The sequence below is a fragment of the Melospiza melodia genome, chromosome 29 (genome assembly GCF_035770615.1).
Source record: "Melospiza melodia melodia isolate bMelMel2 chromosome 29, bMelMel2.pri, whole genome shotgun sequence".
Lineage (NCBI taxonomy): Eukaryota > Metazoa > Chordata > Aves > Passeriformes > Passerellidae > Melospiza > Melospiza melodia.
In genome coordinates, this window is record NC_086222.1 from 1,227,823 (window position 1) to 1,244,274 (window position 16,452).

Sequence of the window (16,452 nt, forward strand, 5' to 3'; positions counted from 1 at the left end):
CAGAGCCCTTCCTGACCCCAGGGATGGACCCAGAGCCTTTCCTGACCCCAGGGATGGACCCAGAGCCCTTCCTGACCCTACAGAGACCCCTGGGGGAGCCCAGGGCAGCACCTGGGATGCACCCACAGCCCCTGCACGAGCCAGGGCACTCTTACCCACACTATGGTCTGTGTTCTGTCCTTCTTGGACACAGACACTATTTATTGCATTTCATTTGTAAATACAGAAAGGATGTATTATTTATTTGGTCTATTTGCCTGTTTATCCTCTCCTGAGGCCAAGCTGAGCTGTCTGTTTCCAGATTTGGATGTTCTCCATCAGCAGGACGCAATGTGCCTTTGCCTCGTGTGGGGAGGAGAGTTTCCACGTCACAACTGGGAAAATGGAGAACCAAGGCAGGTCTCCAGGAGTTCCTGGGGAATTTGTGGGGGCAATCAGCAGAGGAGCAGCGGGGAAAAGGAGCTGGGCTGCTCCCAGTGGTCCCACAGGGATGCACACCCCATGGGACAGCCCCAGGGAAGGACAGGAGGACAAATCAAACCCAGGGAGGGAGGAAAGGTGAGAGCCAGGGCTCTGCTCAGCAACGTGGTGCTTGGTCATGGGTTGGGCTCCGTGACCTCAGAGGTCTTTTCCAAACAAATCGGTTCTGTGAACAGCTGTCATCAGAGTGGAAACAGGGTGAGATCACCAGCAGCTCCTCCAGGTCTCAGGGAAGTTTTTCCAGAAGTCAGTTCCAGGAACCTTCAGGGTGGGAAACCCTCCTGGGGGAATGTGGTTTTCAGGTGAAGGGGTTTTTGGGTTTCTTTTCAGCTTTTCCAGCTCAGGCAGGAAAAGAGGGCTGATCCTTTGTGTTTCCTTCTCTTACATCTTACATGGCACTGCTCACACGTGAGATCCATCCCTGCATCCCACAGGGACGTGGAGGGCACTGGGAGCCTCCTCCTGTCCCTCCGCTGGCCCCATCTCTTCTCCTCTGTGCATTTCGAGGGTTAAAACTTTTTGCTTTCTTTTTTATTTTTTTACAACTTCCTCTGGAAAACGCAGTCATCAAAAACGTGGCTTTTTTTTTTTGTTTTTCTTCTGAACGCCGCTGACGTCGGGCCCCACGGGCGGATCCTGCGTCACTCACGCAGGGCTCTGCTGGGTCCTGCTCACACCGAGGGCTCCCAGCCCCCGGCAGCTGCATTTCCCCTTCCCCTGAGCAGCCAGAGGTCTCCTTGCAGCCAGGAGAAAGCCGCAGACCACAGCGTTCAGTTTCGGTGGCCGAGAGCACAGCTGGTCCCTCTGAAATCTGAAATTTCCCTGGAAATCCCACTCTGTCCTCACTGGTTTCCCTACGCACACAGCCACGTGGCTCTCGTGAGTTTTTCCTTTTTCTTCTGAGAGAAACTTGCAAAGAAATGGTCCCAAGAAATGGTCCCCCCGTGCCTCACCAGCCCCCCTGGCCAAGCAGGGCCCCTCTCTGTGGCCACAGAACATCCCCAGGGCTGTTCCTGTGCTCCGGGCACTTCACAGCCCCTTCTTCTGCTGAAAATGAAGGCAAATGGCACCAAAAATCCAGGAGGAACATCCACGGGGGCTTTCTGAGGTCTTTCCTTGCACTGGGAGTGTGAACAACCAACTTCCATCCATGTGGGTGCAGGTACTGGATGGAGGAGGAGGAGGAGGAGGAGGTCTGAGACAGATTTCCCATTTCCTCTCGGTGTTTTCTGCAGTTGCACCAATGCACTCACCCGGTTCTGGGGCTGCTCCTCAGCTAGTTCCCTGAGGAACAGCCTGGTGCCAGGGCCCTGGGGGTGCAGGAGGCTGGGAGGTCTCTGAGCCGTGGGGAATGTGCTGTTTTCTGCAGGATGCTGAGGAATCCTGGACAAAGCTGCATCCTCTTCCTCCATCCCAAGCACCAGCGCCGGCCCAGGCACCTCCTGTGCACTCCTGGCCGCAGGGACCCAGTGAGGGAACTGCAGGTGGAGGAGATGCCCAGGGAATCCGTGGAGTTTCCCTCTCTGGAGATGTTCCAAACCCACCTGGGTACGTTCCTGTGTCACCTGCTCCAGGTGACCTTGGGCACAGGGCGGTTGGACCAGAGGTCCCTTCCAGCCCCAAGGATTCTGTGATCCTGGGAAGGTTTTTCATCAACAGAAACTGCACCGTGGCCATTTGGCTTGAAATCCAACAAATTCAGGGGCTGTTTCTTACAGAAGTGAGAGCGGAGGAATTCCCCCCGGGCAGTTTTGGTTGCTTTCTCTGTTGGTGCTGGGCTGTGGGTGAGAGGCAGAGAGGGGGAGCTCTGCAGGAGCAGCCGGGCTCCAGCCCCATCCTCTGTGCCTGGGACTGCAGGAAAGGAAACACAAACCAAGGCCTGTGGGGGAAAAAGCAAACCCAGAGCTCAGGGAAAGCCTCTGAGCCCCAGAGCCACGGGCAGGACTGGAAAACCTCGGGCTGTGCTGAGGAAAGCTGTGATGCCCAGGGGCTGCCAGGCGGCACAGAGGCTTTGGGGGGGACAAGGGGATGTCCTTCTTACCTGTCCAGCAGCCCAGCTCTCCCCTCACGGCCTCTGGCTGTGGAAGGGCTCGTAGGCACTGCCCGAGGTGCCCAGCGAGCCGCTGATGCTGAAGGGTGGCACCGGCTGCAGTGCCACCGAGCCCAGCCCGCTGCAGGGACAGCACGGGGGTCACCGAGCAGCAGACCCTCCTCCTGCAGCCCCTGCCTCCTCCTGTGGCACCCTGGCACTGCACAAAGGGAGGTGCCAGCCTGCCCTGGTCCCCCCATGGTGTCACTCACCTCGAGTGGTAGAGGCTGAAGACAAAGTCAGGCCCTGGGGAGGCACGAGGAAGAGGAGGGAGAGGAGTCAGAGCCGTGTGCTGCTGTGAACCCACCTTTGCTTTGCTGTGAGGGGCAGGGTGGGGACGAGCAGCAGGAGAGCACCAGGACATTGCTGTGCATGCTCCTCCTCACCCCAGGGTGCCCCCAGCTTTGCCCTGAGCCCCCTGCACCAGGGGTTCCCATCTCCCGTGTTCCCCACACCACAGGCCCTGCAGCCCAGTGCTCTGAGCCCCCTGCCGTGTCCCCCATCCCCCTGTCCCCTGCCCCATGCCCCCATTCCCTGAGCCCCCTGCCTTGCCCTGCCCCCCCATCCCTTGCCGTGTCCCCCCATCCCTTTCCCTGTCACCCTGTTCCATCTCCCTGTCCCCTTGTCCCCTGCCCTGTCCCCCCATCCCATCCCCTGTCCCCTGCCCTGTCCCACTCACGGCGCTGGCAGTGTCCCCGCCGGTACCAGCGGATGAAGGTGTAGCCAAAGCTGGCCAGGATCAGCAGGGCCAGCCCGATGCCCAAGACAACCCCGAGGACCCTGACGGGCTCTTGTCCTGGAAAGCAGAGGCAGGAGGGGCTGTGCACACAGAGCCCCGGGGGGCTGCGGGTCCCCATTGTCCCCTGCAGGGTCCCCATTGTCCCCTGCAGGGCCCAGGACAGCCGGGAGCGGGGGTACAACCCTCCGGCATGAGCTTTCCCCGCCGCAGGGCTGCCAGCACCGCGGCACAACCATCTCTGCTGTCCCCAAAGCCCCGTGCCGGAGACCCCCGCTGTCCCCGGGTGGGACGGTCGCTGGGAGCGGAGGTGGCCGCCCTGACCGGGCTGTGTCCCCACCGCTCGCGGGGCGCTGCTCCTTTCCCGGCGGCGCTGGAGCATTCCTGGGCCGGCAGTTCCCTCTAGAGGATGCTTCGCTCAGCACCAGCAGCGGCTCCGCCAGCGCCGGGCGGGGACAGAGGCGGCCGGGGCTGCGCGGGATCCGTGCGGGATCCGTGCGGGATCCGTGCGGGATCCGTGCGGCCCCATCCCTGCCCTCCGGCACAACCCAGCGCCGATCAATGCCCCGGGGCTGCCAGGGCACCGAGGGGCCGGGCACAGCCCCTGAGCATCGCTTCCTGCGCGGACAGCTCTGCTGGGCACGGCCAGGCGGGCACAGGGGGTCTGGGCACGGCCAGGAGGGGACAGGGGGTCTGGGCACGGCCAGGAGGGCACAGGGGGTTTGGGCACTGTTTGCAGCACGGCCAGGCGGGCACAGGGGGTCTGGGCACTGCCAGGCGGGCACAGGGGGTTTGGGCACGGCCAGGAGGGCACAGGGGGTTTGGGCACGGCCAGGAGGGCACAGGGGGTTTGGGCACTGCCCCCAGCACGGCCAGGAGGGCACAGGGACGGGAATCGATGCGGCACCGAGGAGACAGCGGAAGGGGATGACCTAAGAGCGGCTAAATTTAGGCAGATGCCAGCGGAGTGAGAACATTTCCCCTGTGGTCGCGGTGTTTACACGGCGAGCGCGGCCCCGGCGCGTCCGGCAGCCCGCAGCGCCCGCTCCGCCCGGCGGGACGGACAAACAGCCGCGGAGCGCCGGCCGCAGCTCCCGGGGATCGCGGGGAGGAGCGGGACCTGCCCTGCCCTTCCTTTCCCTGCCAGCCGGCCCTCCTGGCACGGCTCAGCATCCTGGGTGGCCAATGCGCCTGCTGGGGCAGGGGCGAGCGGCAGAGCGGGACCCCCGAGAGGGCGAGGCCAGAGAGCCCCGGGACCCCCGGACATGGCGAGGTCAGAGAGCCCCGGGACCCCGGACATGGCAAGCGAGGTCAGGGAGCCGTGACAGCCCCAGGACCCCGGACATGGCAAGGCCAGAGAGCCCCGGGACCCCCGGACATGGCGAGGCCAGGGAACCCCGGGACCCCCGGACATGGCAAGCGAGGTCAGGGAGCCGTGACAGCCCCAGGACCCCGGACATGGCAAGGCCAGAGAGCCCCGGGACCCCCGGACACGGCAAGCGAGGTCAGGGAGCCGTGACAGCCCCGGGACCCCCGGACATGGCGAGGCCAGGGAACCCCGGGACCCCCGGACATGGCAAGAGAGGTCAGGGAGCCGTGACAGCCCCGGGACCCCCGCACAGGGCGAGGCCGCGGAGCTGTGACAGCCGTGAGTCACGGAGGAGCCGCGGGGCCGGAGGAACGTGCTGCAACAGCCTCCCTGAATCAGCCGGCTGCCGAAACTGCCCCGTCCCCACGCCCACGGCCCGTGGGAGGGTGACGGCGCCGTGCCCGGGCCCTGCCCCGTGCCCGGTGTGGGAGGCGTCCCTGCCCTGGCACCCTCGGAGCAGAGGTGCCCACGTCCTTGGGCACGGCTCTGAGCAGCGCTGCAAGGGCGCAGCACCCAGCAGTGAGCCCCAGCCCATGGGGAGCAGGGAGGGAGGGCAGCAAAGCACTGCCCGTGCCGTGAACAGCCCAGATCTGTCCCCTGAGGGGGGCAAAGGCACCCGCTCACCTGTACGGGGGTCCATGTCCTGCTCACCTGTACAGGGTCCATGTCCCGCTCACCTGTATGGGGTCCATGTCCCACTCACCTGTATGGGATCCATGTCCTGCTCACCTGTACAGGGTCCATGTCCCGCTCACCTGTATGGGGTCCATGTCCCACTCACCTGTGCGGGGTCCATGTCCTGCTCCCCTGTACAGGGTCCATGTCCCACTCACCTGTGTGGGATCCATGTCCTGCTCACCTGTGCGGGGTCCATGTCCCGCTCACCTGTACGGGGTCCATGTCCTGCTCACCTGTACAGGGTCCATGTCCTGCTCCCCTGTACAGGGTCCATGTCCCACTCACCTGTGTGGGATCCATGTCCTGCTCACCTGTGCGGGGTCCATGTCCCGCTCACCTGTACGGGGTCCATGTCCCACTCACCTGTGTGGGGTCCATGTCCTGCTCACCTGTGTGGGGTCCATGTCCCACTCACCTGTGTGGGGTCCATGTCCCACTCACCTGTACGGGGATCCATGTCCTGCTCACCTGTGCAGGGTCCATGTCCTGCTCACCTGTACGGGGTCCATGTCCTGCTCACCTGTATGGGGGTCCATGTCCTGCTCACCTGTACGGGGTCCATGTCCTGCTCACCTGTACGGGGCTCCATGTCCTGCTCACCTGTACGGGGCTCCATGTCCTGCTCACCTGTACGGGGGTCCATGTCCCACTCACCTGTATGGGGTCCATGTCCTGCTCACCTGTGTGGGATCCATGTCCTGCTCACCTGTGTGGGATCCATGTCCCACTCACCTGTACAGGGTCCATGTCCCGCTCACCTGTGCGGGGGTCCATGTCCTGTGCCACGGGAGCTGCTCTCGTTATCCCGGCCCGGAGCTGCTGCTGAGCCCCGTCTGTGCTGGAGCCTGGCACGTCCTGCCTGTCCCCTGTCCCCTGGTGACACGGCTGCCTCCCTGCAGCGAGGCTGGGCTCCAGTCCTGGCCCACTGGTCCGACTGGTTCTCGGGGAGAAAGCAGAGGAGCTGCAGCAGCCGCGACCGAGGGCACAGCGCCGTGCCCAGCCCGCCTGCGTGGGCAGCTCTGCCCTCACACTGCTGCAAGAGGCTCAACTGGGAGCACTGGGAGTACTGGGAGCCCGAGGAGCAGGGACAGCCTGGACACAGGTGTGCCCAGCTCGAGGGGCAGGGATAGCCTGGGCACAGGTGTGCCCAGCCCTGGCAGGGTGCCCGAGTGGCCGTGTCCTCTGAATGCCACCTCCCAGCACCAGGAAGGGGCAGAGGCCCACGCAGAACCCAGGCTGGGTGGCTCAGGGGACAGGGAAGGACAAGGGGGACCCTCAGCAGCTGTGCCCACTCAGACACATCCCAGAATGAGGCACTTACAGCTCTACTTGGTCACCTCCAAGTTCCAAACCAGAGCTTCTCTTGGGAATCAGCTCCTGGTTGTAGAAAGAGGGAAAACCTCCTGTGGCTGCAGGGAAAAGTGACAAAAGTGGCTGCAGGGAAAAGTGACAAGCTGTGACCATTAACAGCTGGAAACTGGGTGGGATCGCTCCTTGCCTTGGACAGGACAGGGATGGGATGGGATGGGATGGGATGGGATGGGATGGGATGGGATGGGATGGGATGGGATGGGATGGATGGGATGGGATGGGATTGATGGGATTGATGGGATGGGATGGGATGGGATGGATGGGATGGGATGGATGGGATGGGATGGATGGGATGGGATGGGATGGGATGGGATGGGATGGGGTGGGATGGGATGGGATGGGGTGGGATGGGATGGGATGGGGTGGGGTGGGGTGGGGTGGGATGGGATGGGATGGGGCTGTGTCCGTGGGACTCAGGGATGGTCACTCAGCCCTGGCCAACCCAGCCTGCCCTCTGCCCGACCCCAGCAGAGCCAGATGCCCGGAAGGCTGTGCCATGCCCAGAGCAGGGAAGGGTGACAGTGGCACAGCCCCGGAGGCTTTGGGGCTGTGACACAACACCTGCAAAGCTCAGCTGCAGCCTCAGGGCCTGTGGGTCCCCAAGGGAGGACTGGCTGTTCCTGCCATGGCTCCGGGGCTGCTCTGCCTTCCATGGCAGAACTGGGATGCTCTGGGGAGGCTGCCAGGACCTGCCAGGTGCACCAAGGCCTGCCCAGCTCCCACTGGTGCAGCCCGTGAGACATTTCTCAAGCTGAAATCTGCCACAGCAGCACAGGGCCCTACATCCCTGGCTGCAGATCCCACATCCTCTGGACATCCCACACCTCCCAGGGGGGCTGGAATCTCAGTGTGAGTGTGGGGAGGGTGCCCCTTACTGCAGAGCCACAGGAGCATCCCTGGCCAGGCTGTGCAATGGGCAGGATCCTGCTGGCAGGGCTGGGCTGGCACAGCTCCCTGAGGAGCTGCAGGCCGTGGGTGCTCTGCCACTGGCAGCAGCAGCAGGGCCATTGGGAAAGCTGCATTTCCACGGGAGAAGGGGGTAATTAGCTGCATTTCCATAGGAGAATGGGGTAATCAGCTGCTCGGCACATCCTGCACGCCCAGCACCTCCAGCATGAGTGGCAGAGGGCACCAGCAGCCTCCCCGAGCCCAGCCCGCTCCCTGGGCACCCTCACCCCCTTGGGCGCTCCCTCCCATCCTGCCGGGCTAAGGCGGACGGCTCCATCCCAGAGGGGTTGGTTATTCCCGGATAATGACAGATCCACCACCCTCAGCCATCCCGAGATCACCCCACAGCTCTCCTACTACTGGACAATCGATGAATCACTGACTCTCAACCCTCCAACTATGATTTATTAATCTAGTTACAAAACAACGAGTAATGCCCCCAGACAAAAAAGGGCACCCCGTGGTGCCCCCCTTGCAGCCTGGGGTCAGCTCCCACGGGCACCCCCTGCCTTCCCTCAACTCCCCCAGCGCTGGCAGCCGTGACCCGGCCCCGGCGGGGACACAGAGCCCGAGTGACCCAGAGCACAAACTCTGCTCCTTTCCTCCTCCACCTACTCGAACCTCGCCTTGACAGCAGCCCCGCGCAACGCGGAAGAGCCGCACAAAGAACGGGATGGCCCTGGATCCTCTTATCATCAGGAGGAGCAGGAAAAATCAGTCCGTTCCCTCCTGATAAGCCGCTTGGTGACAGCAGCCCGGCAGGTGAGTCACCTGCGGTGCAGATGCTCGGGAGATTAGCGCAGGTGATGGTGCTGCTGATAGACCGGTGTTGTATTACCATACAAACCAGAATTCCTGTTTCACAACTCTCCTTGTGGGTTTTAAGGAGGGCCGGGGCGGCGCTGCCCCAGTGCGAGCGCGGCGTGGGCACGGAGCGGGCACGGAGCGCAGGGCACGGGCTGCGGAGCACCGCGGGCCGGCTCCAGGGCAGCCGCAGCCTCCGCGGGCCCGCACCGGGCACAGCCGCCGGCATTCTGCGGGCAAAGGACCCCGCCGGAGCTGCACGGACATGGTGAGTCTGTGGCAGCGCTGCCCCCGGCCCCGGGATGGGCACCGGCCCCACGAATACCCCGTGCCCCCAGCCCGGAGCGGCGCTGAGGGGATGGAGCAGCCGGAGCCAGGGAGCTGCTGCTCCCCAGCAGCCAAGGAAGGGTTTTCCCTGTTCCCCACAACCCTCCGTGGCTGGGCACGGAGCTCGGGTGCCAAGGAAGGGTTTCCCCTGCTCCTCACCTGGGCACAGTTCTTGGGTGCCAAGGAAGGTTTTCTCCCTGCTCCTCACCTGGGCACGGTGCTTGGGTGCCCCCAGCTCTCTCTCCCACATTTCTGGGGCTGCCTTTCCCTTTCCCGGCCTGGGGAACAGACAAGCAAGGCAATGCCCCCCATGCCAAGGGGAACAGCACCTCCTGAAGGGTCTGATCCCCCTCCTGGGCACTGCCCGGGGGAGAGCCATGCCCTCCCAGCCCTCAGTGCCTCTGCCCAGCACCGGGGACGCATCGGGGCAGGTAGAGCACCCAAAGCCCGGGCAGGCCCTCCCTGGCAGGGGGACACTTCCCCAGGAGGGCACAGGGGTATGGCCGGGCTCGCCGGGCACTGCCAACACCCCGGCAGCAGCAGCACAGCTGCACACGAGGCCTGCAGGGTGGGGAGCTGCCCTGCAGCGCCTGCACACACCCACGGGGTAAATCCCCCGGCCGAGGAGTCACCCCCGCAATCGCATCGCCCTGAGAAGCTCGGCGGGGTGAGGGAGCAGAGCTGCTCCCGAGGGAGGGACAGAGCCCTCAGCACACCCTGCACGGATCCCGGCTCACAGCGGGGAGAGGCTCTGCAGGACTGCACGGCCCCTGCACTGGCACGGGCACGGGCACGGCTGGGGCTGGCACGGCCGCGGTGCCACGGAGAGCTCAGGAGAGCGCAGCAAGGGAGCTCAATCGGTCACGGTAGCACGGAACTCTGCAGGAAATAATGGGCCTCGCCCCTGCCCTGGCTGTGGATTTAACCAGTGCAGCTCCTGCTCGTGCTGGGGCTGGAGAGGAGTCACAGAGAGGCAGCCCCAAGCTCCGGATCCCTTTGGAACTGAGCAGATTCATGGACTGAAGAAAATGCAAAAAAAATCCCAAAACCCAATAACCACCCATCTCATCTGCATCCACACCCAACCTGGTGTCTTGGAAAGGAGCCCAGCAGGGGACGAGGAGATGGGGACAGCTCTGGGCAGTGGATGGGGTGATGGGGACAGCTCTGGGCAGTGTCTGAGGTGATGGGGACAGCTCTGGGCAGTGGATGAGGAGATGGGGACAGCTCTGGGCAGTGGATGGCTTGATGGGGACAGCTCTGGGCAGTGGATGGGGTGATGGGGACAGCTCTGGGCAGTGTCTGAGGAGATGGGGACAGCTCTGGGCAGTGGATGGGGTGATGGGGACAGCTCTGGGCAGTGGATGGGGTGATGGGGACAGCTCTGAGCAGTGTCTGATGTGATGGGGACAGCTCTGGACAGTGGATGGGGTGATGGGGACAGCTCTGGGCAGTGTCTGAGTGATGGGGACAGCTCTGAGCAGTGTCTGATGTGATGGGGACAGCTCTGAGCAGTGTCTGAGGTGATGGGGACAGCTCTGGGCAGTGTCTGAGGTGATGGGGACAGCTCTGAGCAGTGTCTGAGGAGATGGGGACAGCCCTGGGCAGTGTCTGAGGTGATGGGGACAGCTCTGGGCAGTGGATGGCTTGATGGGGACAGCTCTGGGCAGTGTGGGGACAGCTCTGGGCAGTGTCTGACGTGATGGGGACAGCTCTGGGCCCTGTGGGGACAGCTCTGGGCCCTGTGGGGACAGAGGAGCAGCCGTGCTGCTGCAGAGGGCCCTGCAGGATCCATCCCAACCCGGTCCATTCCCACAGGGAACCGTTAGGATCCCATTATCCAGGAGGTGCCCAGCCCAGGCCCAGGTGACACAGGAGGTCAGCATGAGGCAGGAGCAGCCCCACGTGCCCTGGGCTGGCAGAGGTTGGGGCAGCATTACAGAACTCCCCAGCCTCGGGAGCTCTTCCCTTCTCTGCAGAGAGGTGGCTCAGGAGGGGCAGCCAGGTGGGAGATGCAGGACCCGGGTTCCCTGCCCACCCTGCCCTCCTGCTCCAGCAGCTCCCTGGCACCACGAAACAGGTTCTGCACCCCAGAGCCCTGCAGGGGTGGGGAATTGGCACAGGCTGCCCGCACTGGGCACGGGTGCCAGCTGAGCCTGGCTTTGGGAAGGCTGCTGGCCCTTCCTCAAGGAGCCAGACTCCAGCGTGCTGGGACACGGCCACACGGCACCAGGCAGGAGCCGGCCCTCCCCTGCACAGGCCACTGCTTGTCCCCAAGCCCCAGCCATGCTGCAGGGACATGGCAGGGAGGCGACAGCTCCTGGCTCACCAGCCAGCCTGCCTTTGTGTGCCAGCCCAGGGATAATGGCTTGGCACCGGCTGTAAACCCTGCTGGAAGGGTGTGTGTGCATGGCTGAGCATGCCCTGGCACCGTGACCCGGGCACAGAGGGCTCCCCTCTCCTCTGACCTTGGCACACAGCCCCAGGGCCCCCACACTGCTGTGCCAGGCCTCTGAGCCCTGGGATGGCACAGGGACCTCTGCTCCCCTCTGGTGTGACAAACATCTCCCAACTGTGCTGCTCTTGGAGCAAAGGCTCCCAAACCCTCCTGGATCGTGCACCCGGACCTGTGGGTTCATCACAGCGGGTTTAACCCCCTTACCTGTGCTCATGCAAAATCCTGGGCTTACCTGCGGTGGCCGAGCCCAGCAGCAGCAGCAGCAGCAGCAGAGAGGAGCTCGCTGGGGCTGGCAGGGAGCAGGCTCAGCGCAGCAGGACCACCTTTCCAGAGGGCTGCTCTGCGGCACGGCACAAGCGCGGCTGGAAATCACGGAGCAGACCCCGGCAGTGCCCCCCTGAGCCTCCCGAGGGGGCTCCAGCCCACCCACCACGGGCTCACAGCGCCTGCCCGCCCACGGCCGGGGTTTCTCGTACGAGGAGCCGCTCCAGGAGGACAATTCTGAGATAACTCCGAGCAGCTCGAGCGGATCGGTGCCTGACTCATGCCCCGCGCAGCCCCGGCTGTGTTTGCCCCGTCTCTTAGCAGCGGCACAGCCCTCCCCGCCCTGGCAGCGCAGGTTCCCCTGGCTCGGGCTGGTTCCTCCGGTGTCCCTGCGGCCCGGCAGGAGCGCCCGGGCTGTGCCACCCCCTTGTGACCCTGCCGGAGCCACAACCCCCCCGCGGTGACATGCCCGGTGCCGCGGCCCCGCAGGCGTGTGTATTTTGACTCAGGGTGTCTCTGCTCACCAGGGAGCGCCTCTTTCGCAACACCTGTGACTTTTCAAGCCTCAGGTGTGTTAATGACAGTAACTCTGTGCCGCTGGGAGCCACTTACTGGAACTGCACAGGTGGTGTCTATGGGAACACGGCGGCGGGTGACCCTGGGTGACCCAGAGCTGGGTGTTGCCACCGCAGCAGCACAAGCCATTCCTGGCAGCTCTGAAGTCACCTCAGGTGAAGGTCGGGGCAGTGTCCCTGCTCGTCCCTGCTGCCCTCCCTGGGCTGTGAGCTCACCACGGGCCCAACCACCCCGGCTGCAGCTGCCTCTCCAACCTTCCAGCTGCTCTCTGAGTCTCAGCTCACCACTGTTTTCCTCTCTGCTTTGCAGGACTCGGCCTCGGAGCGGCTCAACGGCAGAGGTAACACGGCAGGGAGCTGGGGGGGATGAGAGGTGCCAGGCTGAGCCTGGCCATGCAGGGCCATGCCCCTCTGTGTTACAGGTCCCTACACGAGGTGCCAGGCTGACCTGGCCGCTCTCCTCTGTGTTTCAGGTCCCTACACGAGACCCAAATCCTCCAGGCCATCAGACTCCTTCAAGCGTGTCGGGATCCTCGTCCTGGCCGTGGTGCTCACCCTGGCCTGCCTGGTGGCCATCGGGTTCCTGGGTACAGCTCCTGCCCTCCGCCCCCCCTTCCCCACGGCCAGGGCTCGGCCAGCACAGACCCAGCTCCCTGCCCAGGAGCTGGGGCTCAGCACTGAGCCCCCCTCTCCCGCAGTGAAGATTTACCTGGACCACCACTACCTGTTCTGCAAGCAGCCCCTGAAGCTGGTGCCGCTGAAGCAGGTGTGCGACGGGCACCTGGACTGTCTGCAGGGCGAGGACGAGGCCAACTGTCCCCAGTGGTTCTCCGAGGGGCCACCAGCCGGGGGTGAGTGCAGGACACCCCATCACAGCTCGGGGGGCCCGGGCTGCTGCATCCATCCCATGCCAAAGCTGACCGTGTGTCTGCCTGCAGCCCGCGTGTCCAAAGACAGATCCATCCTGCAGGTGCTCCAGAGCCACACGGGCACCTGGTCCTGTGTGTGCCACGACCACTTCACCCCGGCGCTGGCCAGAGCTGCCTGTGAGCAGATGGGCTACAGCAGGTACCTGGCTGCTTGCCCTGCTTCCTCTTTCCTAAAAGCTGCTCTGGAGCGGGGCTCTGCTGCTCTGTGAAGCACTCAGAGCTCTGCACTAATGGTTTCAGCCCGTCCCCAGCACACAGAGCACTCTGTGGGTGCCCAGGAGCTGGCTCAGAGCCTGGCAGCCTCCTGTGAGAGCAGAGTGCTGTGCCCAGCTCTGTCACAGCCTGTGGGCACCCTGCCCTGCCCCTGCCCTGCCTCCATGCCCCCTACCTGCAGCCCTGCCCTCCCCAGAGCAGCCCAGGGCATCAGCACAGCTCACCTGGGGAGCAAGGCTCATCCCTTTTAAGATGGGTTCTGGTGTTTGAGCCACTGCAGGAGTCCAGACTGAGTCAAACCTGGCATTTTCCAGGTCCCAACAGCAAGGAGCCCCCTGAGTTCTCCCAGAGCCACCTGCTCACTCCTCTGCATGGCAGGGAATTCTCTCCCCTCCCTGTTCCCGGGCTGTGACATCCCCACTTTGGCACCCCTGTCCCACAGAAGCCCCTTTTTCCTATGGGATCCAGCGCCTGTGCTCCCCCACACCTGAAGCCCTGTCCCCTCATGTCTCCCAGCACCCCAACTTTCCAGGGCGTGGAGGTGAGCGCGGGGCAGCCTCTGCCTCCCCGCGAGGTCGTGCTGAGCAACGGGAGCCTCCAGGTGCTGGAGCCAGGCAGGTGAGTGGGGACGGTGTGCACCCCATCGGGAGCCTGTGGTGGTGCCTGGCAGGGCAGCCAAACCCAGCTCTCTTCCTTCCTCCTGCAGGAAATGCCTCTCGGGGCTGGTTGTGTCACTCTTTTGTTCCAGTAAGTACCACCGTGGTGCCCGGCCCTTGTGGGCACCGGGGCCTCTCTCCTGGCACGGCCCCGTGGGAATGTGGCTCCATCCCAAGCCCGTTCCACGGCGTTTGCACGAGGAAAGATGGATTTAATTACTGCTCACCTCGTTACGCCAGCACAAACCTCCCAGCCATGAAACACCTAAGGGAGGCTTACCCAGCTTTACCTTTACCGGCAAATTACCCTGATTAAACTAATTATCAGTTTAATTCTCCGGGGGGCTGGAGCAGGCAGGGGGCGGCTGGACCCCTTCTAACAAGCCTGGGCACGAGGGGTGACAGCAGCGCTGTGGGGATGAGGCGCTGTGGGCACGCTGCTGTCCCCGGCCTTGCCGTGTCCCCGTGTCCCCACAGACTGCGGGCAGAGCGTGCGGACCCCGCGGGTGCTGGGGGGCAGCCCGGCCGCCATCGAGGCGTGGCCCTGGCAGGTGAGCCTGCAGTACAGGAAGGAGCACATCTGCGGGGGCAGCATCATCGCGCCCGGCTGGGTGCTGACGGCCGCGCACTGCTTCAAGTGAGTGAGCACCGCCCGCAGGGCGCTGCTGGATCTCCTGCCAGCCCGGGCCTGCTCCTCCCATCCGCCATGCCGAGCTTAGCAGTGCACTCCATCCCATGGTCAGGCTGAGCTTCCAATCCAAAGTGCACCCTGATTGGGACACTATGGGCAGGAACTCAATATCTGCTGTGAGGTCACCCTAGCAATTATCCTCCTCTCCGTTGTCCTCCTCAGCGGTAACTGCACCCTCAGCACTCTGGCAATCACCCAGGAACCTCTGTACCTTATTTGCTCTATAATATGATACCTCTCTATGCTCGCTGAGACCAACCGAGCAATGGGGCTGGCAGGGGTCTCTGGGGCTGGCAGGGGGCTCCGGGGCTGGCAGGGGGCTCCGGGGCTGGCAGGGGGCTCTGGGGCTGGCAGGCGGCTCTGGGCTGGCAGGGGGCCCTGGGCTGGCAGGGGGCTCTGGGCTGGCAGGGGGCTCCGGGCTGTCCCCGCAGGTGACAGCAGCGCTCTCTGTGCCCAGGAACAACCCCATCATCCAGAGCTGGCGTGTGAAGGCCGGCTCGGACCTGCTGTCGGGCGCTGCCACCATCGCCGTGGAGAAGGTGTTCCTGGCCGAGGTGACCCCCGCGTCCCCCAAGGACAACGACATCGCCCTGGTGAAGCTGCGCTCCCCCGTGCACGACTCAGGTGGGCCTGGCAGAATGTCCCCTGCTGGCTGGAACGGCAATGCGCAGTGTGGCACCGAGCGGGTGCCCAGCTGGTGGCTGTCCCCAGCCAGCCTGGGCCCCCCTCCCATCTCCTTTCCAGACAGCACCAAGCCCATCTGCCTGCCCTACTTTGATGAGGAGCTGGTGCCGGGCACCCCCCTGTGGGTGATTGGCTGGGGTTACACAGAGGAGCACGGTGAGTGGCACAGCCCGGGGGTGGCAGGGACGAGGCAGAGCCCCAGCAGGAGCAGAGGGTCCCTCTGAGAGGCCGTGTGTCCCCCAGGGAAGCTGTCGGAGCGCCTGCAGCAGGCTGAGGTGGAGCTCATTGATGCACAGAGCTGTAACCTGGCCGCGTACCACGGCGATGTCACCGACAGGATGCTGTGCGCCGGGCTGCCCCAGGGCGGCGTGGACACCTGCCAGGTGCGGGGCAGGGCTGGCCAGGGGCTGGCTGGGTTCATATCCACCTGTGCCGCAGCTCCTGGGAGGGCAGAGCTGCTCTGGGCACGGCTGTGGCTCCGTGGGGCCATCCTGAGGGTCTGTCCTTGCCAGGGGGACAGCGGCGGGCCCCTGCTCTACTCGGGAGGGCACTGGCAGGTCGTGGGCATCGTCAGCTGGGGCCAGGGCTGCGGCACCCCCAGCACACCTGGAGTCTACACCAGCGTCCGTGCCTACCTGGACTGGATCTACGCCGTGCGCAGGGTCAGTGCCGTCCTGCAGCTCCCTTCGCTGAGCTGCCCCCGAAGGGACACTTCTGCCGCTTTGCTCTTGTTCTGGCCGCCCTTCCAGAGCCCTCAATGCCCTCTGTGCCTCTCTCTCCCCGCAGTCGGAGCTCTGAGACCTGCCGGAACGGGTCGCTCCTTGCCCCCAGCCTCCCCTCCCACCCTCTGCCCTGGCTCTGGCAGCAGCAGGGCCACGATCTCCGGCCACGGAAGGTGAGCAAGGCTCCCAACGCCTCGTGGCAGCTGTGATTGAGGGTGCCAGGGCCCAGCCAAGGAGGCAAAGGGTGACTCGGAGTGGCGGCCACTGAAGAAATCTCTCTGGCCCCAGCTCCCTTCCAGAGGAGGATTAATTTATTGCCCTGTGCTGACCCCGCTGTGGCAGGATGGCTCCTGGGGGGCCAGGCTGCTGTCAGCTCGCTCCTGTTGTACAGAGAGAAATGATGTTTGTGCTCTACACCCTCCCTCCATCCCCATTAAAGGAAAGGATTTGTTTTTCAC

At 64.2% G+C, this 16,452-nt stretch overlaps 2 protein-coding genes across 3 annotated transcripts; one reads left to right on the top strand and one right to left on the bottom strand.

Annotated features, from left to right (window-relative positions):
* Positions 1-1,580: 1,580 nt before the first annotated feature.
* Positions 1,581-6,830, bottom strand: SMIM35 (small integral membrane protein 35). Of its 2 annotated transcripts, XM_063178420.1 has the most exons (6): positions 6,674-6,830; positions 6,111-6,292; positions 3,249-3,365; positions 2,782-2,815; positions 2,522-2,651; positions 1,581-2,359 (listed from the first exon to the last, which is right to left on the bottom strand). In XM_063178420.1, the coding sequence occupies exons 1-5, from the start codon at positions 6,814-6,816 to the stop codon at positions 2,546-2,548; spliced, it is 582 nt and encodes a 193-aa protein (XP_063034490.1). In that variant the 5' UTR covers positions 6,817-6,830; the 3' UTR covers positions 1,581-2,359; positions 2,522-2,545. The 2 variants fall into 2 exon arrangements, with proteins under 2 accessions (XP_063034490.1, XP_063034488.1); XM_063178418.1 differs by lacking the exon at positions 2,522-2,651 and having other exon boundaries at positions 6,674-6,827.
* Positions 6,831-8,685: 1,855 nt separating this feature from the next.
* TMPRSS4 (transmembrane serine protease 4) lies at positions 8,686-16,451 on the top strand. The gene is made up of 12 exons (XM_063178421.1): positions 8,686-8,743; positions 12,410-12,440; positions 12,573-12,686; positions 12,798-12,950; positions 13,038-13,167; positions 13,758-13,859; positions 13,948-13,988; positions 14,375-14,534; positions 15,046-15,212; positions 15,333-15,428; positions 15,516-15,655; positions 15,785-16,451. The coding sequence occupies exons 1-12, from the start codon at positions 8,741-8,743 to the stop codon at positions 16,169-16,171; spliced, it is 1,524 nt and encodes a 507-aa protein (XP_063034491.1). The 5' UTR covers positions 8,686-8,740; the 3' UTR covers positions 16,172-16,451.
* The last annotated feature ends 1 nt before the right edge of the window (position 16,452 follows it).

Coding starts and splice junctions, on each gene's coding strand:
- SMIM35 (XM_063178418.1), bottom strand. CDS start 6,816: ATGGTCACAGCTTGTCACTTTTCCCTGCAGCCACTTTTGTCACTTTTC. Junction 2,816..3,248: donor GCGGGGACACTGCCAGCGCC/GTGAGTGGGACA, acceptor GTGCCTCCCCAG/GGCCTGACTTTGTCTTCAGC. Junction 2,360..2,781: donor TTCAGCCTCTACCACTCGAG/GTGAGTGACACC, acceptor TTTCCCCCACAG/GCCTTGGTTTGTGTTTCCTT.
- TMPRSS4 (XM_063178421.1), top strand. Junction 12,951..13,037: donor CGAGGGGCCACCAGCCGGGG/GTGAGTGCAGGA, acceptor GTCTGCCTGCAG/CCCGCGTGTCCAAAGACAGA. Junction 13,989..14,374: donor TGTGTCACTCTTTTGTTCCA/GTAAGTACCACC, acceptor GTGTCCCCACAG/ACTGCGGGCAGAGCGTGCGG.